General features: G+C 39.3%; 1 protein-coding gene across 3 annotated transcripts in view; it reads left to right on the plus strand.

Annotated features, from left to right (window-relative positions):
* GUCA1C (guanylate cyclase activator 1C) overlaps positions 1-26,866 on the plus strand; it is a 64,059-nt gene extending 37,193 nt beyond the window's left edge. For all 3 annotated transcript variants that reach the window (XM_089512317.1, XM_089512319.1, XM_089512318.1), the window contains exons 2-4: positions 21,814-21,963; positions 24,714-24,801; positions 25,810-26,866. In XM_089512317.1, the coding sequence (XP_089368443.1) occupies positions 21,814-21,963; positions 24,714-24,801; positions 25,810-25,940 (369 nt within the window). In that variant the 3' untranslated portion in view covers positions 25,941-26,866. The remainder of the gene's footprint in view (positions 1-21,813; positions 21,964-24,713; positions 24,802-25,809) is intronic.
* The last annotated feature ends 1,110 nt before the right edge of the window (positions 26,867-27,976 follow it).

The raw sequence follows: 27,976 nt of genomic DNA on the forward strand, positions 1-27,976 counted from the left end.
CCACTGGTTACTTCTCTCCAGGATGAAAAGGTGCCATTGTTGAGCACCTTTTGGGTTCGGCCGGTCAACCAATTACAGATCCACGTATGTAAAGGATGATGCAAAGGAAAATGATGCCAAAGAACTTAGAACATTCTGGCAGGCTTAACTGTTTGTGCTCATCCTAAAGGCCGGATGGATGAGAGAGTAGAGGGGCTCCTTGCTTTTTTTTTTTTTTTTTTTTTTTTTTTTTTTTTTTTGGTGCTCCCAGGATGGACTAAGTTCTTGCCTTTTACCATTCTATTCAGAGAAAGAGGATGGCTCCTTTTTATGTATATACAAGTTAAAGTACAGTACTTACATTGACCGATGGATAAATCGGCCCAGGTTTTTTGGGGGTCAATTTCTTGACTTCAGTTTCTAGACTTATACATGAGTATATGCAGTAATTCAAGATCCTGTGCTTATTAAAGAAGAAGAAGAAGTAGTAGTAGTAGTTGGAGGTTATAAAACGAAATTACCGATGTAAGAGTTTTACTTAATATGGAACCCTGTGGTGCCCCTGACTTCTTAATGCTTCCTGAATTAAACATGGCATTCAGGCTCATGGCATACTTTCACCTTTTAAAATGGTTTAGAAGATTTCAAGAGTGAGTCATCACTGCAGCTGCTTCAGTTTTGGGGGAGTAATCCAGGTATTAACATGTAGAAATATTTTGCTGATATTGAAAGAAATGCTTTAACTCAATCATGATTCAAAGAAGGCCCGGTGATTTCTTTCTCCAAATAAATTGTGGACAGAAAGGCCAGGATAATTGGAGATCAAAGATATATATGAAGAAATCCAAGCTAATTACAGTGGAGTTATCATTTCAGTCACCACTCAGCATAGAAGTGCTCCAATTCAATTGAGAGCTTTGAATGGGGCTATAAACTAGTGTATGTTTGTTTTCCTTGTTTAGAAGCTAGGGGCTTTGTCGTGTTTCTTCCAACCAGAAATTCACTGGAGCCGTGTGGCTAGAACATTAAACACAGAAAGTTAATGGCTAAGAAAGATAATATATTTGGAATCTGGGTAGTCCTTAGTTCAAATGTTATGTCAACCACATACTCACTAGGTCATGGTGGGTGTAGACGAGCCACTAATTCTCAGTCCTTAATCTACAAACTGCAATATGGGACTAATAGTGCTGGTTTACTTTGGAGGATTATTGTATTTCAGTGGCCCTGACTAGCTGGCAGCCTGTTTTTCCCAGTCTAGTGTCCATAGAAACAAATAGGGGATGAACTGGGGAAAGATTCAATCATAGGTGTAACTGTGGGTGGCTACATGAAGACATTGCTCTCACATAATGCTGCACTCCCAGTGAAATTTCCCTCAGTTCCCAAATTTCTAACACTACAGAGAGGGAGACAATGAAAATTGTTCCCAGCTTGAACAGTTACATTTGCTGTTGTCACTTTTCCCAGGTAAAGTGTCTGAAGCTGTTCTGTGGATTAATTAAACTGTGTTTCTAAATGCTCAACTAAGGTCCAAAACACACTGAAGAAATAATCCAGTTTGAGGCCGCTTTAACTGCCCTGGTTCAGTGCTATGGAATCCTGGGAATTGTAGTTTATTGTAGCACCAGAGAACTCTCCCACAAAACTACAGTTCCCAGACTTCCTTAGCGCTCAGCCAGTGCAGTTCAAGCAGATTCGAACCAAATTATTTCTGGAGTGTGTTTTGGACCTATGTTTTAAGTTACTTTGTCATTTGGGACTGAAGGAAAATTTCAGTGAATCAGCATGGTGTAGAGCAGTGGTTCTCAACCTTCCTAATGCCATGACCCTTTAATACAGTTCCTCATGTTGTGGTGACCCGCAACCATGGAGGAGCGGTATCTCGGTTTCTGAGACCATCAGAAATAAGTATTTTCCGATCATCTTAGGTGACACCTGAGAAAGGGTCATTTGACCCCCAAAGGGGTCGTGACCCACAGGTTGAGATCTTCTGGTGTAGAGGTTTGAGTGTTGGACTTAGGGCTGGAACAGATGGCCCTAAAGGGGAGGCTTGATGTTGCCCCTTTGATTAGGGCTGCAGCAACTGCACACCGGAGCCCCGATCTGACGTTTTTCCGCCCCTCAAAAAAGCAGCAAAATGCGCCCCCCTTTTTGGGTGGAAAAAAGCCACCCTTTCCACTGCCACTGCACTTTTTCAGCACTCCTGCAGCATGCCATGTATAAATGCCACACTGCCAGAGGGCCGCCACACTACTCACCATTTGGTTGGAAGGGCAACATGAAACCAGCTTGGTGGCGGCGTTGGGGCATGCGTCATCTAAACGCCTCACCCCCATGCTGGCATATTATACCAGTCTGTTTTGCCCCTAAGACTCTGGCAGACCAGGGTTCAAATCCCTGCTCAGCCGTGCAAACCGACTAGATGTCCTTGGGCAAGTCATACTCTCTCAGCCTCAGGGAAAAGTAATGGCAAACCATTACTTGAATTATCTTGCCAAGAAAACCCAGCTTCAGTGTTGATATTAATCAAAACTGACCTGAAAGCACACAACAATATTAGACATCTGAGGACTGATGTCCTGACATTTGGGGGGATTCATATTTGGGGGAATGCCTTCATCTTCCCCCACTGTAGCTACACCCCTGTCTACCACATTCCCTACATAAATCTTGGACACTGAGTGTAGGGTGGGAGAAATGTGCACCAGTCGTTCCAAAGGAAGGGAGTCTGTGATGTAGTTCCAGTGAGAGAGGAACTGTCAAAAGGGGAGGGAAACCCACAAAAAGCATGGGGGGATGCCCCAAGCAGCAGCTCCTTTCCCCCTGAAGCTATAAGCATCTTTAAGCATGCCATCTTCCCATTATTTCTGGTAGTATTGCTCTGCCAATCAATGTGTTCTGACTGTTTCATATCATTTGTCTTTACAACATCCCTGCCAAGCAGACCAGGATTGTTTTTCCTATATCATGAGATGGGGTGGGAACCAAAGATGAAAGAACAGTAGTTTGTCCAAAATCAGCTATAAAGTTCATGGCACAGTGAGAATTGACAGAGACTTTCTATTTTATCCCTGACACATTTTCTCACCCGCAGTTAAGATACATAATTATTTGTTGATGTTTAATACATCCCTGGAAGGAACTAATTGTAGGAAAAGAAACTGTCAGATAATTGCATGAATGGGAGGGGGAAACCTTCCCACATAATGCTGTCATGTTGAATTCAGAGAAACCCAAAAGCTATCTTAATAGGACACTTCTGTGTAACAATGCCTTTCCTATTTATTTCAATTAGCTTTCTGTTGCTTTGCTGTAATTATGTGAAACCACTCTGGGACAATTTTTGCTTGAATTACCTGCTGCTTGCAATTAGAGGTGCTTAGTACAATAAGAAATGCTACATATGGTTCATGAGCTGTACTGTCTACCGTAACCAGCACTCCACAGCTTTCTATGCTTATTTTTCCCCATATCACTATCTTCACCCATATCAAACATTTCAGACAATAATAAGCAGGACAATGTAATAAATTTGCACTGAATAAAATTATTAAAATGTCTCTCTACTGCTGATCTAATTTGGATAGTGTTTTGCTGTCTTAACTATTTAATTAATTTTGTCATTATTTGCCATCAAGTCAGCTTCAGGTTATGGCAACCCTGTGAGTGTGAAACCTCTGAGAACTATTCATTCAGTGCCTCTCCCAGACCCTGGTTTCCTTTATTGCATTAAAACATCTGTATTGTGATTTTACGTACCCTTGTTTTACTGCCTTCCACTTTACCAAGCATTACTGTCTTTTCCACTGAGTCATGTTGGCTCACATTGACTAGCATCCTTTTCATGGCACACACAGGATGGTACTACATTCTTCCCTCTGGTGTAAACAAACACTCCCTTGATTTACTGTATAGAGCTGCTCCCTCCAGGGGAAGCATGGAAGCATCTGGCTATGTCCCCACAGCCAGATATGAAATGATCACATCAGCCACTGAAACTCAGGCAGTCCTCAGCACATGATGTAATTATTTCATATCGACCAACAGGGATAGAGCCAGATGCTTCTGAGAGCCCCTCCACTCCTTTACATCAAGCACTGAATGGCCATGGGGAGGGCTTCAGTAGCTCTATAGCAACTCTGGCTGTTGGTGGTAAATGGCTCAGTACAGATTCTTTAGGATTCTAGTGAGAGTTCAGGTTTGATTTGCTCTAGAACCCATTTATTTGTTCTTCTTGAAATCTTATTTATTTGATATACGATATTGTTATTAGAGAAAGCATGTGTTGACAGAAGAAACTCAACTAGGAATCTTTTGTGTTTGTAATATTTTGAAGAAGTTTATGGTGGGATCATTTTTACACAGGCATGTATGTTAATTAAACATATTACTGACATTGCTGGTTCTTCTAGTGCCATTTTCTCCAAACTTCTACTGTCTTGAATAGATGAAATCTCTCTCTCTCTCTCTCTCTCTCTCTCTCTCTCTCTCTCACACACACACACACACACAGATTTCACATTTCACATTCCATTGACCAAAACTGGTAGTGGATTCAAGGTGCTATCTAAAAAAGTAACTTTTCTGAAGTTCTGTCATTCATACACTCTTATCTGGAAACAAGCTTACCAGAAAACAGAGTAACAATGCACTGTCTCATCTTAGCATCATAGAATCATGGAATTAGAAGGGGTTACAAGGTTCTTCTAGTCCATCCCAAACCCCTGCCATCAGGAATATGCAACTGAAGCACTTCTGAAAGATGACCATCCAACCAATCTCTGTTTAAAAACCTCCAAACAAGGAGATTTCACCAACCCTCTGTTCCACTGTCCACTTAGTATCAGGAAGGCCTTGCTAATGAAAGCTGTTCTTGCAATTTGAATCCATTGGTCTTGGAGTAGCAGGAAACAAACTTGCTCCATTTTCTACATAATAGCCTTTCAAATGTTTAAAGTCAGATATCCTATCACTTCACAGTCTTCTCTTGTCCAAACTAAGTATACCCAGGTTCCTAAATCAGTCATCATAGGACTTGATTTCCAGACCTTTTACCATCTTGGTTACTCTCCTCTGGACTCATTCCAACTTGTCAATATCCTTCTTGAACTGAGGTGCCCAGAAATGGACACAGTATTCCAGATTATACCAAAGCAGAAGAGACTGTGACTGTATTCCTGCTGAAGCAGTCTAGAATTGCATTGGGTTTGTTGGTTGCTGCATCACATTTTTGCCTTATGTTTAGCTTGCAGTCCAATAATACCACTAGATCTGTTTCATGTGTACTGTTGTCAAGCCAGGTATGACCAACCCTGTTGAAATCCATGTTGTATCATTCAAGAAGCATGCCCTCTATTCCATTATCAAAGTCAGTGGTTACCAAACTTTAGTCTTTCAGCTTTTCAACTTCGACTTCCTGACGCCTCAGTCAGCTTGGCCAACAGTCAGGATGAAGAAAAGTAATTGGTGAGCATGCTTTAGTTCTTCTCAGTCAGCCAGTTACAAATACACCTAACAGTAGCATTGTGTAGCCCCCATTTTACCTGCTTGTTTGCAAAAATATCATGGGAAAACTTGTCATAATAATAATAATAATAATAATGATAATAATAATTTATTTATATCTCCCACCTCTCCCTTCGGATCAAAGCAGGATTACAACAGTAAAAACATCATAAAATACATAGATAATACAAAATACATCAATCAGAAATAAAAAGGGAAAAGTTGTTACAGTATTGCTCACAGTTGTGAAAATCGAGTCATTGTATTCAGATGTTCAAAATCAGATTAGAGGAGATCCATTAGATAGGCCCGCCGGAAGAGATCCGTCTTCAATGCCCTCTTGAAGGCTTCCAAAAAAGGTATAAGACGGATCTCTTCCGGTAGATTGTTCCAGAGTCTAGGGGCCATCGCAGAAAATGTTTTATAAGAGGTGGTTTTCAACCTGGTTTGGGGGTGTTCTAATATTTTTTTGCCAGATGTCCCGAGAGTGTGGGGAGGATTATGGAGGGAGAGGCGTCCCCTTAAGTAACTCGGGCCCAGGACATGTAGGGCTTTATAGGTAATAACCGACACTTTGTATTGTGCCCAGAAGCTACGCCTTGCTAAGATCAAGATATAGTGCATCTTCAGCATTCCTATGATCTACCAAACTTGTAATGCTTTCAAAAAGTAATTGACTATATCTCCCATCATTGCCAGCAGAGTAACTGGCCATGTTGTCTGGGGATGATAGAGATTACAGTCTAACATATCCTCAGGGAACTGGGTTGGGGAAAGCAAGAGTCCTGTGGCACCTCAAAGACTAGCCAATTTATTATAGTACTTTGAACTGTTGTGTTTAACAGCCAGTTTCCACATCCCTTCCCTGTAATCTTATAAATCCCCATTAATTTACAATGCACATATAGACATGAGGTGTTAATTGTCAGTGACAATTAATTCATTGTCAATTAATAGTAGCAATTAGATTATTAACAACAGTCACAACAAAACTATGGTCAATTGTCAAACATCCTATCAATAAGGGATCAACATCTGTTTTTGGAAGTTTCTTCATACTGTAAAGCATTAAAAAGTCATGTATTCAATGGGGTGGTTGTGTTGTTCTGTTGGGCTATAATCACAAGAGTTCTGTTGCCCCTTGAAAACATATAAATACTGGCACTACCCAAAATTATTATTGATAGCGCAACACAGCCTGGCAGTATGTGAACTAATTAATAGATGAAGGCTATTATAATAAAAAGATTAAAACTTTTAGTGATGGTCAGAACTCGATGATTGTGTTGCAGTTCATCCATTTCTTGCTCTAATCTTCACCTAAGTTCCTCTGTCCACAAGACCCACTTAGGTAGAATACTCTGAGATATGGAAATGTTCTGCATCTTGTTTTTGTGTATTGACATTTCTTATGTTGGATTTGTGCCCATTTATGTATCCAGATTTTCCTGTTTGTTCTATGTAGAATGCTGAAATTTATTTCTGGCAGAGAATAGTAAATATCCAAGTTGTTTTATCTTATGCCAAGAAGACTAATGTGTGTTCACCTTATAGGATTTCACCAGTCCAAACATTTACTGCATCATTGCATTAAGTATACAGCAACTTGAGTTGTCAGAGCTCAGTCTAAATGGTCACTACGATAGGATTGCTTTCTGGGCTGGAGCCTGGATGACTTTCAGCCTTAACAAGGCTGGGTCACTTTTGTCCTCTGATCTCTTGGTCCTCTTAGAACACGGTTAGGGCACTAATTTAGTGGGACTGGCTTGTCTGCCAGAGGCCCAACATGCAATTTTATCATGTTCCTTGTTATTTCTTATCCGCTGTATTCTGTTATTGTTAATTAAATGCATTGAGCAATGTGGTTAGTGGCACACAACATTTAAAAATAAAATAAGCTGTTTGCTCGCTTTCCCCCTGTACATACTCTGGGGCTATCATTCATCATCCTGACAATGTTTGTGTGCCATTAAGAGCTTGGGGAGGAGGGAGCAGAAAATTCAGCAATTTCAGATTGCAATTCAGAGTGTAAGTTCTGCATAGACAGTGGTCTTCTGTTCATTTTGCTCAGTACACTGATGGTGCTAGGGAAGAAAGAATGAAAGATTCTTATTTTACACTAAAGAGAGGAGGGGAAAGTCCTAACCAATCCTATTTGCCATTTTTCTCTCATTTCATCTTGTTCTCATAGACAGAGAAAAAGGGAACATAGTAATCTATTCTTAGACAAGTAGGGGAAGAGGCAGAAATATTAACCATGTGAAGAAATTATTTTCTCTAAGGACGTCATCACACGGAGGAAATTGTTAGGTCAATGCAGTGTGATCCCAGGTGCAATCATGGGGTTTCACGTTTTCGTACAAGAGGTTATCACATGTAATCAAAGGCAATGCTAAGTCAATTCAGACCTAAGTCAATTCGGACCCAATCCAGGGTGAACCGAGAGATGTGTAAAGTCAGGGAAATATAGAATTTACAAATCCTGTTCCACTTCAAAGTTGCATTTAATTCGAATTTGCCAGGTATGGAACGCATGTCTCAGTCACCCTTGGATTGCCTTCGAATCAGACTACAATTCCCAAGCTCCTTTACTGGCAGCATTTTCTCTCCTGTGCTACCTGGCTGCTACCTCTGGGAGCACAGGGGCCGGAAAAGTGAAGGTGATTGTGCTGCCCAGGGAGGGAGAGGGAATGCTCTCACCTCCCCAAAAAGCTAAAAGACCAGGCACCAAAGTCCGCCTTTCCTTTCTGCCTCCCTCCAGGTGTGGGGGGCTATTCTCTCAGCCTCGCAAAGTTCCTCTTAGAGTACTTCTGGAGCTGTTCTGGGGATGAAGCAGCCCTCCCCACAGAGACACACACACACTGCCTCCCTCCCTCCTCCTCTCAACCTTTTCCAGCTCTTTCCCTTTGCAAACTCATCCTCTATAACTGGAGGGAAGGGATTGGCCAGGGCTCTTTCTTTCTCTCTTGTGCCCTGTCACAGGGTGTTCTTGGCAGGTTTATTCAGATGAGGTTTGCCATTGCTATTTTCTGAGGAGGCTGAGAGAGTGTGACTTGCACCAGATCACCCAGTGGGATTCAATCCCAGCCTTCTAGAGTCATAGTCCAATGCTCAAACCAAGTGGTTGCTTTGGGCTGATTTTGAATTAGTAAATTGCCTAAATAACAGGGAAATAAAGGGTAACGAATGAACAAATAACGTGAATTACCTAAATAATGTGAAATAAAGGGTAATGAATGAACAAATAACGTGAATTGCCTAAATAACATGAAATAAAGGGTAATGAATGAACAAATAACATGAAACAAGGCAAAACCACAGGAATTGGAAGCAAGCCCCACCAGAAGTGTAAAAAGGTCCCTCACTGCACATGTGCAGGGATACTAATTCGAATTCTAGACTACAAAGGGTACGTACTCATATGATAATTTATTTTGCATTCACACTACTTTGGCTTTGGGATGGGCGCTGTGTTCTTCTGTGGTGTGATAACCATCCACATACTTGTGTTCGTTTCTGAATTGGCCCCACTTTCTTTTCTTTCGAAATTGAGAGACATTCCTCTCGTGTGATAATGTCCTAAGTGATTGTGTGTTTAAATAAAAATGCAGTCTCAACACAGTAAGAAATGGCATGCTAGAGCAGAAAGCATAATAACCACAACCCCCAAACCTCTATATTTTCTTTTCAACCCAATTACTCTGCAGTTTGTATTAATCAGTAGTGAATTACTTGTCAGATTTGTATGACATGTGGGCAAAATAAAGTACCTTTTCCAAATTTTTAATTTCAGTGTAGACTCTTCTCTGGTTTTGCTATTAAGTTTCATCTTTTTCTGTTGGATCTGGATATTATTGTTAATTGCTGTATTTTGTTCTAATTTTCTTTTATACTTGATTGTGTAAATCACTTACAAAAGGTATTTTATCCTGTGTAAAATAAATGTATGTATGAATGAATGAATATGAATAGTGCCTACCAAACAGCCATGTACATGAAATCCACAGTCCTCTGCTTACTGTCCCAGGAGTAAGCCCCAATGAACTAAATGGGACTTCAGAGCAAATTTGTATAAAATAGCACAGTATGTGTGCCTTTTCCAAATACAAAATCTCCAACATCAGGCATTTGATAATTGGTTGCCTCTTTTCGTTCCCACCACATGTTTATACAACATTTTCTGGATACTAGAGTGAATTAACTTTGAATGCCAATGTCCTCTCTGTGTGACACATAATGTGCCATACAGATATCACCATGACACTGGGAGCCCTCTTACCCTTCAGCTTGCTCATTTATGAGCAGTGAGAGAGAGAAAATGTTTAGCAATAAAATGGACAATTTAACTAACCTGTTATAAGAACCACTTGCACTAGTGACACAGATGGATCAAACAAAGACTATCAAATGCTAGACTTGCCAGATGTTATCTGGCATTTCAGCCTTCTCAGTTACATGTTAAGTGTAGGGCAAGAAGGGAACATAAATGTGTCAATTGTGTTTCCAGGTAGAGAGCAAAAGGTATGGAAACTACTCTCCATTTTCAAAGGGTAGAAGACAAGATAGAGAAGATAGCTAAAGGGCCTTGGAGCACAAGAGAGAGAATTAGATGCGAACAACTGATTGAAGATGATGCCATTGGGAAAGATTTGGCTTCTTTTACCATGGTCTGCAAGTTAACAAAGATGGACTTCTGGCAAGTTCTTGACTTGAGGGGTGGAGAACTCTCACTGAGTTCTATAAACAGAGACCGAATGGTGATCTTTAGGAGAGCTTTAGTTGTAAATTCCCACATGGCAGGGGACTGGACTAGTTGGACCTTGCAGTCCCTTCCATCTCCATGATTCTATGATTCTAAGATGGGACACTATCATTGATTTGTTGGGGGTATCTTGGTCATCTTGGAAGAGTGTATCAATGGTAGAACTTCAGAAAAGTTACCTTTTTTGGACTACTGCTCCTTGAATCCCACACCAGCCCCCATCAAAAGCTGTGCTTGTGTGTGTGAGAGGGGGGGGGGAGGTTTGAAAGAAACAGCATGGTGGCAGCTATCTCCTCATCTTCCATCTATGCATGTTCTCCAAGGATTCCCATCTGCCTTTTAGCAAAGCTTGAAAGAGTTACTCTTTTAGACTACAATTACTAGAATTACTAGAAACCTGCACTGGCCAGACGGGCTGTGGGACTGCAATCTAGGATTTACAGTCCAGTAAAGTTTTTTTTCTTTTTTCTGAGCTTTGCTTCGTTGTGTAGACCTAAAAAATTCAGGTAAAGAGGGTACAGAACTCTTCCTGTTTTAAACTGCACATATCAGGAAAAGGCATGGTTGCATTTTTGTTACATTTATATGTACTGTGGCTTGTTTTTATGTTGTACTTCACAAATGACTTATACAACGTTGACAAGCTTCAATATATTATTGAGAACCCAAGAATTTATTGAGAACTTCTAATGTAATCTATTCCCATCGCCTTACATCAATGTCCAAACTAAGACCCTGTCAGCAGACATTATGTTTTTATCCACTTTTTTCCTAAATTGGTAGTTTCATATTGATACCTGACCTTCCTTGCTTCCAATTTGTAGCCCATCATTATAGTCTCTGTTAATAGTTCAAAGTATTGTCTCTCCAGCTTGTTTTAAGCTATTATGGTTAACAAGAACACCTTTTTCTATCTGTCCAATGAAGGCTGCACTCTAACATCATGTACATCAAGGAGAACCTCACCTCACTTCTCTCTGAAGCCTATCAAAAGAGCATTCCAAGCAAAATAAAGATCTTGAAAGCCAGCTGTGACAAGATTGCTCAGGGTGCCTTCATGTTTTTCCTGTGCCACATTTCCCAGCATGATAAGGAAATCACACAGATATGTCACACACACACACACACACACACACACACACACACACACACACACTGTCCAGCCCTGGAAAACTGCTTAGCTCCTTGAGTTAAACAGAATACACTTGCATTTCTCCTTTGGTTTGAACAGATCACAAGTATATAACTTTAGTAAGTTTAAATGCTTTCTGAAACATTAGCTGTAAATAAACAAGACTGATAAAAATAGTGCACTTAGAATGCCTTCATGTCATTTCCGATTTATGGTGAATCTATCACAGGGTTTTCTGAGGCTGAGAGTGTGTGGTTCACAGAGTTACCCGGGGGGGGGGGGGGGTTCCATGTCTGAGAGGGGAATTGATCTCCAGAGTCATATTCCAGTGCTCAAAGCATTACACCACTCTGCCTAAATTTCTACTCAAAAATAAATCTCATTAATTTAGCATTGCCAGATGTCACTGATTATAAGGTATGACCTTTATTTGAAGACCAGAAACCTTGTCTCTTAAAGGAATTGCAAGTGTCTCTCCTTATTTTTTTTTTAAAAAAGTCTCCTATGGTGCCAAAAAATATTGTATTTTGGAATGAGGGCCTTTCATAAACACAAAAATGTCTGTTATCACCTAATTTATAAATGTTGACAATATGTTAATTTGCAGAGAAATATATGTCTAGTTTTACTGAAATGAATATTTTCCTTTGATGTTTTGGTATTTGACAGAACACAAACTTGGCAACAGCTATTTCCTAATTATCCACCCTGCATATCATAAATTTCTGCTGTGCTTATTGGTATTTTGAACATCTGTCAATCCTATATTAATTTCTGTAAGGCTTGCATCCAGGTAAACAAAAATAGGTTGCTTACATTTTTCTATCACTGTCCATACTCTTTTTATTTATAATATAATTCCACAAAAGGGCAAAAACTAGATGGCAAGACTCTAGCTAATTTTAAAATTGTCATTGTATAGAATGTTTACATTCATTTCAGCTATTGCCTTGTTCGTCTTTGGATAAATTTAGTAAGGAACATTTGGATTACTTTATTTAAGCTGTTGGAATCCACCACTTGGCCAGACCCAATATTAGCCTATTCTTCCTATCATACTAAGGCTACTTAAGAAGTGTTTTAAAAGGCAAAGGGGATGGATGGTTTAGTCGCCTTAAGCTTTGAGCCTAAAACACTGTCTAGGCTAACAGATTTATAATCTTTGTGCAACTGTGAATTAGTTGTTGGTTATAGATAAATGATATTTCATGTTGAAATATAGAGATCATTTATCAAGTTTATTCCTTTTTTATATTTAAAAAGCAAGAGTAACTTGGATGCCTAGATTGGAAGCTACTGTGATTCTGCTTATGAGTTCCTCCTTGTTCATGAACACAAATAGAGTGACCCCTTAATTATCACCCACCAGAAAGGAAACACATCTTTCCCTCTGCACACCCCCAAAAGCACAGATTTGCATAAATTCATGTATGTTAATCATAGGACTGCAATGTAATGCTGTGTTAAGTGAGACCAACTGCACTCCAGCATTTATTCCAAGAAATCCATGCCACAGGAGCAGAAGGAAAGCCTGTGCAGTTTGAGTATTGGACTATGCCTCTGGAGACCAGGGTTCAAATCTCTACTAAGCTATGGAATTCCAATGGGTGATCACACTCTCTCCACCTCAAAGGAAGGCAAAGGCAAGGAAACCCCATGATACCTTTACCTGAGGATTACCGTAAGTCAGATATGACTTCACGTTACACAACTACAGTCAGCCCTCGGTATCTGCGGGGGATCCATTCCAGCCCCCCCCCCCCCCGATAACAAAATCTGTGGATGCTCAAGTTCCTTTGTTCCTTTGTGAGAGAGCCTTTTCAGTGGCTGCTCCCAGGCTACGAAGCTCCCTTCCATAAGAGGTTCAGTTGGCCCTTGCTCTCTTTCTACCTGCATGCAGAGTCCTTTTTATTTAAGTAGATCTTTGGTGCCTCCATTATTTGGCAGAAGTCAATTTTGAATATGGTGTGTTGTGCTTTTTTCCCCCTTTTAGTTATGTTTTCAAAAAACATAATAGTCTTAAACTATGTGTTTTTAAATAGAATTAGCTGTTTTTTTTAACTTTTGTAAAATAAGATTTTAGCTGGACTTAGTTTTCAAATTTTTATATGCCACTTTGAGTCCTTTGTCAGGAGAAAGGCAAGGTATATATAAATAAAATAAAATAAAATAAAGAACAGGCCCAATCTGTACTACCCTAGAAATAGAAGATCTGAGAAGAAATGTGAAATTGCTCCACTGCCTCCCTGGGAGGTGGAGAGAGAATCTTTTTAAAACAACAATAGCAACAACAACGGGAAAATATTACCTGTGCACAAACAACTCATTTATGCCATTATTTTTATATTGGACTGTCTGCATACCTCCTATTTATCCTGAATATTTCAGTTCAGTTATTACTGAAAGAAACTCTATTCCTGTTGTTGTTTAATGCCATAGAATCAGTAGCCAGTCCACAACCTTGTTGAGAATGGTAACTAACAGCTGGACTTACAATCAGGTTAATCCTAAAGTCACAGGCTCTTGAAAATGTACAATATGTAATTGTTTTTCTGTTTCTTGTTACATATTTTGTGAAACTCAGTTTTGCCCAGATCCCAGCGTTTTACGGCTAGTTGAATTTTAATGACGTTGTGTTTAGATAATAGGTAGCTATGTAATTCTAAAATTATAGTCAGTATTTTAATGCAATGCTTATTCTAGAGCTGCAGTTAATTTACGCTGATGATATTTGTATGTCACAGAGAGACCGAATTCAAAGGAAACATAGATTGTCATTGATGACTCACTATTCCATGACACGCCAGGTAATAGCTCTTATTTGGCATTCCAGCTTATGTCTCACCTAACACATTAGGGAAATAACGCAGGGTTTGCTATAGTGTTAATTCTCTGCCTTGCCATGGAGGTGAGGGGACAAAAATGAAAGGAGCCTCGGTATCCACGGACTTGCCATCCGCACATTCAACCATCCACAGACAGCAAGCCCAAGTTCTTCCCACTGGCAGCGCAGCCATGTGGCTGCGCCACCATTAGGGACAGCCTCCATTATTCCCAGTTGCAATGCTTGCATGTGGCCATGCCCCCATTAGGGACAACAAGTCCCATTATCTCTAATGGCAGTGTGATCATGCACATGTGCCACCACTGGGCACAATGGGGGCTGTCCCTAATGACAGCATGGCCTTGTGCATGTGCAACCATTGAGGACAACAGGACTCAAGCATTCACAGATTTTGGAATCCATGGGGGTGTCCAGAATGATCCACCATTGATACCAAGTCTGTATAAACAACATAAGTAGAATGCCAAGCAAAGAAAGAGGTAAAGAATTGTTCAAAACCCAAAGGCAAGGGAGTAAGGGACTGCTGTTCCTGCTTTCCTGCATCTTTCCATCACATTTCCAGTGTGCTATTTGCTAACAGCACCTTGTGTGTGTTGTGTGCCTTCATGTTATTTCTGAATTATGGGGACCATAAAGCAAACCTATCATGGGATTTTCTTGGCAAGATTTGTTCAGAGGAGGTTTGCCATTGCTGTCTCCTAAGTCTGAGAGCATATGACTTGCCCAAAGTGACTCAGTGGGTTTCATGGCTGAGCTGGGAATTGAACCCTGGTTTCCAGAGTCGTAGTCCAACACTCAAAGCACAATCCCACTCTAGTCTCCAACAGCACTTTAGTAGAGGGATTTTGGTCCTCATGACATGTTAAATTATCCATTTTAGTATGTAGTTTTGCTATTTTGTGTCATCACTTTTATTTGAGAGTAAGAGGAGAGATTCTCTCTCTCTCTCTCTCTCTCTCGGTCTTTTATTTTTAAAATAGTACGCATGCAAAAGATCCTTCCCAGTCCTCTATGGCTAATATTATAGATTTAGGAAGCTTCTCAGAACTAGAGATCTAATACAAGTCTAAAAACAAGGCATCTGTGTACCTTCTAACCCCTGCTCAATTGTGTAACTTCAGAGAACTGAGACACATTAAATATCTCTGTTTATTTGTTGACATGAGCCAGGACAGAAATTTATGGGCTCTGTTGCTGTCCCACAGGAGAAGGCAACAACTTTTTGTGCTGCCCTTATTTAAATGTTTAAAAATAGGAGATAAATCATTTTTCGGTCACCTTGTGTTTAAAGCTAGTAAAGCATCGACATTCTCATGCTTCTTGTTGTAAGTTCCGCATATAAACAATTATTCAGTTGGTTGTAAAGGTCTAGCTATGGGAGGGAGAGCTAGGTGTTGGCTTTCTAATAAGAATTCGGCCTACCCTATGAATTTTTTCTAGCATTGCATTAAACATAGGTTGAACATTTAGAAACACAGCCTTGGTGTCCAAAGGAAAGGGGCAAGGAAATGTGAACACAAAAGATATAAGAGTCTGAAGTATAAAAGATTTTCAGGGTTGCACTCTCTGGAAAGCTAGAAATTTGAGGACTAAAGAAAATTTTCATTTGGGTGAAAGAATTCTTATTTGGGAGCAATAACCTCATCCCACCCCCAGCAGCTACATCTCTGACATGGATGCAAATTTAAATTCATTCTCCTCAACTGGATCCTGTACAAGGAGAAAGGATATTAATTAAATTAATTAATTAACTCCTTCAGCTTAATTAATTAAATTAAATAACTCCTTCAGCTTTCCAAAAGTAATTCATTAAACATAACTGTCATTAATATAATGAATTACATATATCGGCTATATCGCAGTTCTTCAAGACACCCCTATGAGGTTCTCAAAAGGAAAAACAAGAAAGAGCATAGCAAAGCTCCCTCTTGTGTCTAGTTGGACTCACAGGAGCAACTGCCCACGCGATACGTGGGAAACTGCTATTCAAAACAATCCTGAGAAAATACCAGTTGCACATCTCAGGACTAGGCCCTTGGAAACAGTCACTATATGAAGAGGCTACAAATGTCCAGGAATTAGTTTCATTTGTAAAGGCAAAGCACTGGCATTTGGGTTTTACCATTCCAGTATGAACATGTTGAGATTTCCCCCCCTAAAAAAGGATTTCTGGAATGATTTCTATCGCGACCCCTTAAAGAATTCTGGGGATTATCAACACTGTTCTAAATATAAAGGGATAATGGTCTTGTTAAGCTTGTTAGCTTATTACGTTATCCTTGCATAATGTCCTCATGCTTTCCATGTCCCATTCGACATTTAGTGGATGCAACACACTCTGGTGGCTGTGTGCAAGGACTTGGTTTTTGATCAAAAATGTAAATCTTCACTGATTTTGTTATCACATATAAGAATAAGTACGTTCAATATATTTCTGCCCACTATGCAAGAATATGGAGGTTTCTCCATACTGTTTGATTATTATTCATGCTATAGGACTTTTTAAAAACAGATTTATGCAAAAAACAAAACAAAAAACACAGAAAAATATGGGCTGGCATCCTATTCAACAGTTATGAGAACATGTACAAAACAGCATCTGATACTTTTCAAACCATTATATTTTCTTTCAAGTAAAATTATTTTCAGGTTTTGCAAGGTGTTTTTATTAAATAAATTAACAGGAAAAACATCCAGCTGGAACCCCCACCCACAAAAAAACAATGTTCCTAGAGGTATCCATTTAAAAGTAGAGTGAGTATACATGAAATTACACACTGTGATCTTATATTTTAACAAGTCTGCTTCAGTCACTGGTTTGTCATATACTTACAACTGCTAAAATCTGTTAAGCATCCCTGCATGCCCTGCACTGTTTTTTTGAGTTCTCGAGGCAGCGCGAGCATATCACTGCTCCATTGCTCCATTCGGACGCAGTGCTGCAGTGACGTCATCACTGCGCATGCCATCTATACAGCACTGTGCAGCGATAACACCCTAGTTACGTGCTAGGGTTGCGGGGCATGTGGGCACTCCGCCCCAAGGCAACCCTAGCACATGACAAGGCCATCATTCAGGGCCCGTCTGTATTGGGCCCATGACATGAAAACCACCAGGTAAATTTAGCCATCAACCGTATGCCAAGAAATCATTCAGTCACTGATTTCACAAGCAGAGTTTCCACACATTATAAGGGAAAAGGTTCTTCAGTACCTTTCATAGCCCTTTGCCCTAAATTTCTAGATTTATACATGAGTATATACAGTACTTGAGCTATGTTTGTACTTTATCATATTTGCAAAATAAGTACTGGTCACTGAATTTCAAATGGGTCTAGTGGATTTGTGTCCCTTCGCTACTGAATTTGGAATATTTATTGGATAATTTGCTAGCAATAAGAGTGTTCTATTGGTTTCAACTCAAAAGAGTTGGGAAGCATTTTGTACACTATAAACTTGGTATGTTTGATTCCTCATTATATGGTTAAATTCCTAAATAGGCATAACTGTATTTTAAAACATTACATTTGGACACACATCACATGCAGGATTCCTGTTCATGTTTTACACGTGCATATGTTCCCCTATGGAAATCTTTTGCCCAATGTACAACATCTGCATTTAGTTCAAGGTTACAGAAGCTGAGTTGCATCTATGGTGCCACTGCAGATGTAGAGGCACATTTGGTTGTGTTTTACTTGCACATCCAGTTGTCATTTAAGACAACAGTTGCTTAACATCACAAGGGAGGCTTATCATGAGTAAATCGCTATGAAATGGTCCAAAATCGTGAAAAAAGCGCGATTGGGGTTCACACCCCCGCACACTTCTCATGAAGATCCTGTTATTGCCAAATGGCGGCTCCGAGGACAAGCAAGTGCCGACACCTCCATGACAATCTACTGACAGGAGAAGTGCACTTGGGTGTGAATCTCCATCCCACTTTTTTCACGATTTTGGATGATTTCATGGAGATTTACTCATGGAAGCCTCCCATGTGATATTCAATGCATAACTCCAGAAGCAGAGATTTATATTACAAAACTCTAATGTAGGATTGTGATTTATATTGTATATATATATATATTTAAAAATCACAGTATCTTAGAATATTAGAGTTGGGAGGGACCACAAGGGCCAGTTAGTCCATCTAGTGATGTTGTCTAATCACTAGATGGCACTACAGTTAGTGGTATAAACATACAAAGTTTCTATAACATAATATCTTAGTGGAGGACATTTTATTCCTTCATGATATGCAGTAGAGCAGAGCATATTGTGACCATCACTGTCTCTCAAATACAATTTGTTTCTTTTTTTTTTACTAAGTAATAATTTTCTGCACATTTGTTCAATGAGGCATTAAGCTGGAATTTATGATATGACACTCATTACTCAAGATTATATAGGCCTAAACTGAATTGTCAGTCCACACTACAGTAGATCCACTATATTGATTTGTGAATGTTAAATCAACACTTATTTAATTCTATTGATTCAGTAGATCAGCTTTAGTTGGGCTTAGTAAAGGGATTTAGATTGGATTGTGTTGTAAACCCTTCCAGATATTAAGTGCAACTCCCAGCAGTCCTACCCAGCACAGTCAATGGTGATGAAAGTTGGGAGTTGCAACTCCACAACACCTAGGGGGAAATGATTCCCACCCCAATTCAGACCATCACCTAACTAATTATAATGAAGCTTGGATTGCTCAGCTAGGCTGCAAGCTTGTGCACCGTCACCTGGGAATAAGCCTCAATTTAATACAGTGATATGTTCCTCTGAGTAAACAATGTAAGATTGCAAAGAAAAATATTTATGAAGAAAACCAATCTCAAGGTGCAAGAGTTAATGTGACTTCTTAATGTGAACAGCCTATTAAAAGAAAGATATGAACAGCTTATTTTTTTTCCTCCTTCACAAAAAGTTTGCTTTTATGTGTGCACCAAATCCTCATCTTCATGGTATTAATCAGTTTTTGCAGATTTTTTTTAAAATCTTGAATATGTAATTGTGAGTTTCTACAATAGCAGATTGCTTCAGTGTCTTTCCCTGGATTTAACTAATTAGAATAATAAAAGCAGCAATGCTTGGATTAAAAGCACCAAAACATAGATTGCCAAATTACAGTGTGCTCGCCCCATATACAGCTTTCATCTTATGCTGAAGCTGCGCTGTAATAAAAAGAATGGAACGTGCGCCCGTGAGGCTTGAGCATACACTTTTTTGCCTTATGTGTGGGGGTCCAGAATGGATCCCCCACATAAGGGAAGGGGCCACTGTATATCAAAAGTGTCCATAACTTGGTCGGCACATACTGTTTCGGAATTATTGTGGTTAAATATCTTAATAAGAAACTTGGTGTAATTAAAACTTTCTAGATTCAGACTATGAAATTATTGAGATTGGTGTGAATTATTTATGTCTGTTTTTCCAACAGGTATTGGAACTGATTAATGTTACACACATAGCTGGAATTTTTAAAAAAGCATGAACAATCTTACAAAGAAGTTCTTCTGTGACTAAGCTGTCTATACATATGGCTGTGCCCATATTATTCAGATATTTACATTTTTGTTTTCATGTACTCTAGAAGTTTTCTTTTCAGTGATTGCTGAGCATCCCTGTCTTAAAATTGTCATATCATTTTTCTTCATACTTTAAACTTCTCAATTTAAATTGCACTAATGTTTAAAGACTAACGTGTTTCTTCCCCACTCCATTCACCACTTCTTTTCTTTTTGTCAAAGCATAACATGTCAATAGAACTTGCAAACCATGGCCTGAAACCTTCGGGTAGTCTGAACTGGAGTAAGCCCATTTAATCAATTGGATTTACCTATTTTTATTTATTTTATTTATTACCAAAGTTATAAATGCCCTGTACCTGAATGTCTCAGTGTGACCTACAATGAAATCCATTCAAGCAATTTAAAGTAATTTACAAGTAATTAATGCAGTAACAGATAAACCCTTTAAAAACATATTAAACAAGATGGCAATATAAAATGTACACACTGAAAGAGTAAATGAATAAAATAATTAGATCCCAAAGGCTTTTTTACTTTAAAAAAAAAAAACAATGTTTCAACGTGGTGCCAGAATGAAGCCATCACTGTTACCAATTGGGCTTCTAAGTGAACAGTATTCTACAACCAGTGTGCCACAGCATATAAAACTTTCTCCTGTGTCCTCCCATAGTATTAAGATCCCAAGACATTTAGGATTTTAAATGCCACAAGCACCTTGAGTTTAGACAACTACAGTATGTGTTGATTCACCATTCAGCCATTGATTCAATGAGTCTATCTAGCTGGAACTAATAAAATTCAGTACCATGTCATCTAGGTAAACTACTGTAAGTATGTTAAAGAAATTTCTTACACATCCATAGTCATGGCATAAATTTTCTCCTTCTCCCTCCCCCCATCTCCCTCTCTCTTTCTCTCTCTCTTTCACATACACATGTAGAATTTTTTTTCTTTGACAGCAGCACAAGTTGCTATTGATCCAGCATTTCTCCACATGAAATGTCATATAAGGGGCAACCCTTATACCAAACCCGGAAGCTACAAATGGTACAAAACATGGCAGCCAGGCTGGTCACTGGCATCTCCAGGGCCAGCCACATTACACCGCTGCTAAAAGATCTGCATTGGCTGCCGATTCGCTTCCGGGCGCAATATAAGGTGTTGGTGATGACCTATAAAGCCCTAAATGGCTTGGGCCCAGGATACCTGAAGGACCACCTCTCCCCGTATATTCCGTCCCGCACCCTCAGAACATCTGGGCAGCAACTACTTAGGGTTCCCGGGGCTAGGCTTGTCTCCACTTCTAGGAAGACATTCTCCATCGCCGCCCCGGCCCTTTGGAATACGCTGCCCATAGAGCTCCGCTCGGCCGCCTCCCTGGCCCAATTCAAAAAGGACCTGAAGACCTTCCTTTTTGGCAACGCATTCCCCGACTAAGAGTCCTATGGACCTCCTTCCTCCTCACTGGCAAAAGGACTGGCTAACTCGGGGCTTTTTTGTTTTTATGGTAATTGTTTTAATGGTGTGATATGTTTTTAATGTGTATTGTATTGTGGTTTTGGAAAGATGTAAACCGCCCTGATCTGAGGAAGGGCGGTATATAAATAAAATTTTTATTATTTTATTTATATGTTTTCTAAGCCTTCCTTATCCACAGATTTTTTATCCACAGATTCAAGCATCCACGGCTTGGGAATATTCAAAAAAGTATAAATTCCAAATAGCAAACCTTGATTTCCCATTTTATATAAGGTGCATCATTTTGCTATGCCATTATATTTAATGGGACTTGGTCATCCAAAGATTTTGTTATCCAGGAGGATCCTGGAACCAAACACCAGCGGATAACAAGGACCCACTGTATTTCAAAAACTTAAACAATAAATGTTGTTCCGTTTTGATTGTCCTTACAAAGGGCCACCAAAATACAGACTTTTGAATCATGCTTTCTAAATAACTGTACTCTTTTTTACAGATAATGGTGCACTTATTAATGTTATTGCCTGAATAAATAAAAGACTATACAGGTTACAAAATACCTTTCCTTTCTTTTTCAGGATGGATTTATTGACTTCTTGGAATTTATAGCTGCAATAAATCTGGTCTTACGAGGCAAAATTGACCAGAAATTGAAATGGTATTTTAAGCTATATGATGCTGATGGAAATGGAACTATTGACAAAAAAGAACTCGTAAGCATATTTTCGGTAAGTAAATACAGTGGACCCACCACATTAGCAGTTTAAGCATTTATGGATTTGATTATTCAGATTACTGTATTTGCCACTGCCTCTGCTACTGCCCTATGCCACATTTAACATGGGCTTTGATAACATTCGTGTCACTGGAAGAAAATCAAATTGGTGGGGTGGCTGAGCCTGGCCGTGTACATGTTCCCTTGCTTGCTCACTCATGTAGATGGGTGGAGATGGGATGCACAATGATGAAGCATGTGTGCATTCCCTCACTCACTTGTATAGGTAGGCAAAGGAAAAGGGATATGTTGAATCTCCCTTTTCTCCACTGCCCACCCTGTCCCATACCCTTCCCACACAAGTGAGTGATTGAGTGAGCAAGGGAATTTGCACACAGCCAAGCCCAGCCACCCCACCTGGGAAGATATTTGTGGATTTTCCACTTTCACAGGGTCCTGCATTCCTAACTCCCACAAATGGTGAAGGGTGACTATGGCCCAGTACAGACCACAGAAAAGGGGCGGTCCGCAGCCCCTCTTTCCATGGTGGATTGGAGCCAGGGCAGCCTCACCAGCAGCCCAGATGCCCCAATCTGACACTTTTCCAGGCCAGGCCTGGAAAGAGGTGTCCATGGGGCTTCATGCCCCTGGACACCCCGACAGATGCGGCAAAGAGGAGAAAGGGGACACCCGGCCCTTTTCTCTTTTACATGGCTGGCGCCCCATGTACCAGCAATGCGCACGTGCAAAAGTAGCTCTGTTTGGGAGTTTCCTTTCCATGACGTTGAAAGGGCGCCCCAAGCGCCCTGCAACGTCTCGGTGATGTCAGGTGTATGCCAGTCCATTTGGACACAGTGCATGCTTGTCAACATGAGTGTGTCGCGCGTATGGACGGTGCACCTCCAAAATGGCACCGTCCATATGAACTAGGGCTGGGGAGCATGCAGTTGCTGCACGCTCCCCAGTCCTAGTTTTGGCCCTAGGACGGAACTTCTGCACTGTCTATATTGGGCCTATAGTACAGGTTAAGTCTCCCTTATCCAAAATGCTGGGGACCAGAAGTGTTTGGGATTTCAGATTCTTTTTGACTTTTGAATAGCTGTATTTGCATATACATACATAATGAGCTATATCAGAGTTGGGACTCAAATCTAAACACAAAATTCTTTTATGTTTCATTTACACCTTATACTCTTACATCATCTTTCACCATAGGGCAAAGAGTTTCCTGTTTAGGGAAAGCATTTGGTTCTTGGATTTTATGTGATGTTGTATTACATTACACAGGCCCGCTATGAAAAAAAATTTTTTTTCAGTAATATAGTTGTTTTTAATGTATTTTTCAGTGCTGAATTTTTTTAAAAAAACAAAAAATTGTAACATACACAGTTCTTTCATAAATTCAATATTAGGTTGTCAACTCAGCTTTGATTAAGTGTGGACACTAATGTTCCCAGTGCAATTCCTTTTACTGCTTTGGAGCAGATTTTTGCACTTTATATCAGCAAATTGAAGTGATTTAAAAGTCTCTTATCGAAGACTTTAACCCCTTTCTTACCATTTGCAAGACCATTTCATTCAGTCACATATTACAAGACAGAAACGTCAGAACAAACTGTGAAAAAGCTGTATGTGATGCAACAAATCTGAGGTTATTTTTGGATCTGGACTGCCAAATTTTTATAAAACTAGCATGCATTTTTAAAAAAAGATTTTATGATCCTCAGTTTGTAGGCCTATGTTATCTAGCTGTTTGTCTAGAGAGCCTGAGTGGTGCAAAGGTTTGACTGCTGGCTTCAGAGGAAGGCGCTAGCAAAACTCCTCTAAACAAATCTTGCTAAGTAAACCCTGTGAAATGGTTGCCTTAAGGTCTCTGTAAGTCAGAGATGACTTGAAAACACACTACAACCACCACCTCTGTCTTTACTATGTTTTATAGTTTTATTGTATTTCATTTCTGTTAGCCACACTGTATGGCATGTAAATATTAGAAAATGGGAATATGATGTTTTATATAATTAAATAAACGCTACACTCCAGGTCTTATTATAACATCTAACATTCCCTTTACAATAGCCTTTACAAACTTTCTGAAAAAGCATATAATAGTGTATGGGATGGTGTGATTTCTTAAATGTAGTCTTCTTTCTGATGTGCTCATTTATTTTTTGAATGGCTCATTTGATTATGTTTTACATGATGCATAACTTCATCTGTAGTACATCTGTAAAACCTGTATTAGTGAGAATGTATATTCTTTATTTAAATTGCTCCCTTCTACTTCTCTCCCACATAAGCAGAGCAAGTTGCTCAAAGGTACTTTTAGGGTGCTGGTGCTTAATTTATTATGATGTTCACTTCATTAGAAGGATTAACTCAAACATAATTTTATTTGTGATGAGAAAAGTTGTGTAAGCTTTGTCACCGTGTATGTACAGCTGTACAAGTTAATCCTGAAATTAAATAGCACTGATCATAGTGCAAATCCTGAAAGACCTAATTCTCTAGGGTATGATAAAAATGTAGTTGTGTTTCAGAATAAATTGCATGGGCTGATAGGGCCTTCAATGATATGCAAATTAGATCCTAATCCCTTAGGCTCTGTTGTATGTATTTAATTTCCAGATTTCATTGCTGGAGATTTTACTGGAAATCATATCTGCTACCCCACTCATATGCTGCAAATGCTGAGTGGCAGAACCACTGTCATTTATATTTGTAATATGAAGACATGTTGACATGTTTGCTCTGTTATGTCTTCAGGCTATTCAAGCCCTCAATGGCAACCAAGAATTGACACCTGAAGAATTCTCAAACATAGTATTCCAGAAGATAGATGTAAACAATGATGGTAAGATTGTATGCAGGGGTGAGGCTTCCCCCTTTGGGTCTAAAATCTCTGTGCACACAGCACAAGATTCAGAAATACTTCAAATATATCTCCATATCAGTTCTGTATAGATCTTCCCTAAGTGAAAGGAGTTTTAGATTTGGTAACAGTCATGGACTCCCTTTCATATGAAGGAACTCTATGAATCCATATAGAAATCTTTCATTAACCAACTGAATGCAAGGGATCAACGTCCTACATCATCTCAGTGTGGTGTAAATAGCCACTGTCAGAGTTACACTCTACTAGTGTTACCCAGTCATTATACTGAGTACCACCATAGCACACCATATGAAAAATGCTGAATGTGCATAGCGGTCATCTGACAGTGCAAAGTGAAATGCACTGAAACAGTATAGAATTCATATTGATGCACTGGTGCATTATTCCACATCTATGACAGTTCCAGTTTATGGAACTACAGAGCTAAGTACAGTATGTCCATTCTACATTGTCCAAAAGCCACTCTACATGTAACCACAATTTATACTAATGTATGTCACCACCAGGATTCTGGCCATGCACAGGAGACAGGATATGACCCATGGTGCCTCATGACATGCTACTTTTCATGTGGAAAGTGATTTCATCTTATAGGCCATGCAAAATTTAAAGGATGGAATTCCATGAAACATTTTACCTTGAAACAGTCGAATGTAGTAAGGCAGTGATTTTCCCAAGCACAATGGATGCTTTATAATTGTTACAATAATATAATGTTGTATCTCCCATCCAGTTCTGAATTTCCCAAAGGCATGATATTTTGGAACATTGCTGTCTCTAACCATGATGTCAGTCTTTGATCCTCTAGATGTTTGGGACTTCAGCTCCCAGAGGTCCCAGCCAATATGACCAATGCTTAGGAATTCAGGGAGCTGAAGTCCAAAACATATAGAGAACCAAAGGTTGAGAAGCACAGGACTTGTAATCACTTGTTTTAATTCCTAAATCTTTATGCTTTCATTTTAGGGGAACTGTCTTTAGATGAGTTCATTAATGGAGTGGAAAGTGATGAACAACTCCTGGAAATGATTTCAAAGAGCTTTGACCTTTCTAATGTACTGAAAGTTATACAAAGTGGGAGAAGACACAGCATCTGATACTTTCATACTGCAAAGAGGACTTGCAGTAAAAGAACAATGCAAGAAACCTATTCAGTATTAACACAAAATGTTACATTTCCTATCTACTGTTCAACACGTAAGAAGTTCCAGGTGGAATTATCAATTCAGACATGTCCGTCATCTGTTTTCCCCTACCTCCAAGTGGATGTGGCAGCCACTGCAAGAACACAAAACTTTGTCTACTTACATCACAAAAATTATTTAGTTTAATACAAATAAAGCACTGTCTATCAGCACCTGTAATGGGGGAAAACCTTCTGGTTTGGAAAAAGTGGACTCCGGAAGATAGAACTGACAAATTGTTTCTTTTAAGTGCTGCTTGTTTAACTTGCAATTTACAATGTGCTGATAAACCAGTAGATAAGATTGGCTTCCTTCTAGATCAATTAAGGATGAGGGATGGTTTGCATTAACTTAACATTTGAACTAATCAGTGCTTTAAAAAAGGAATGGATTATCTGGGAAACACCTCAATCAGCTTATGGGTCCAAAGATAAAAATCCAGTTGGGAAAGCTGTTTATCACTTTGGTATAATTATTATTACATCTGTAAATTAATGTGACTTAAGGCTTTGATGTTTCAACTCATTTACATTTTTTCTTTTTTCTTTTAAAGGTTTATGATACAGGGTTTTTTGTTTGTTTTTTTAAAGTAAGGTTTAACCTTTTTAGAAAAAGCTTTACATTTGTCATGCTGTGACATCATAGGTGGAGAAAATAATTAAAACTGCAGAGGAAGCATGTAAAAACATGAGGAGTTTAGTGATCAAAGATTAATTCTATTACTTTAAAAGAAAATTATGCTTATTTGGTTCAAAAGGAGCCTAGTTTGCACAGGCTCCATTCCCCTAGTGTTTATAACACACACACACACACACACACACACACACACACACATATATATATATATATATATATTTGCTTTTAAATTCCTAATCACTTGATCATACTTTGCAGTGGGACTGAATACATAAATTTTGCTTTGATTACAACATCCCAGGATCCAAGATTTGACAATTCTGGAAGAAAGGCAGGTAATTTTTCCATAAACATTTTTGTCTGGCTGGATCGCATCAGTCTTAAATAATTCCTCTGGAAGTGGTAAACATTTGCTATGAAAACTGAAGGTGTTTGCTAGATTGGGCTAGATGCCATTGGATAGAGCTAATGCACAATGCATAAGCAAACATCTTTCCCCTTAAATATCTATAGGAAATCAGCCTCACTTTCACCGTTTTTTTAAAAATTAATTTTAACATAAACTTTCTAATTTACAAGCAAAGTAAATGTACATTCAGAAAATAACAAGACGGAAAAGGGGGAAGAAAAAGTTGAAGGGAGACATAAAACTAATACACAATAGAGCTCTGCCCCCTCAATCCTGACTGTAATGAAAAGGAGGGAGGGGGAATCCACCATTACAGATCTAACTGAACAATCCCACTGCAATTACTAAAACCACAAATTATTACATCTTTAGATTTCTTATTGCTCAAAAAGTCCAGAAACTGTTTCTAATATTTCAAAAAGTCTTACAGGCCCCATACAGACAGGCCAAAATAAAGCTGCTTCAGGTCACTTTGGAGGTATGCCACAATCCACTCCTAAAGACTGGAGTGCAGCTTTGGTGCAGCTTCCAGACTTTTAGTATGCGTGCATCATTTAAACAACATAACTTCAAAGTGACCTGAAGCAGCTTTATTTTGGCCTGTCTTTATGGGGCCCAATTGACGTATCCTTTCAAACCCACATTAATTTGAACATTTGGGCTAACCCAGCCATTTTAACAATCCATTTTTCCATCATCAGTGTTTCAGTCCATTTCTAAGATTGAGTAAACAATATTCTTGCTGCTGTTGTCATATTGAAGAAGTAATCTATGGCAGGATACAGACCACCCATTTGGGGAGGCCTGCAGCCGCCCCTTTGCACCATGTATTGAGGGCAGGGCAGCCACAGGACAGCCACAGCGGCAGTCCAGCGCTTTTCGGGACCAGGAGAAGCAGCAAAAT

Source organism: Sceloporus occidentalis, unplaced genomic scaffold (assembly GCF_023333645.1).
Source record: "Sceloporus occidentalis isolate IW3139 unplaced genomic scaffold, rSceOcc1.0.p SCAF_2, whole genome shotgun sequence".
Lineage (NCBI taxonomy): Eukaryota > Metazoa > Chordata > Lepidosauria > Squamata > Phrynosomatidae > Sceloporus > Sceloporus occidentalis.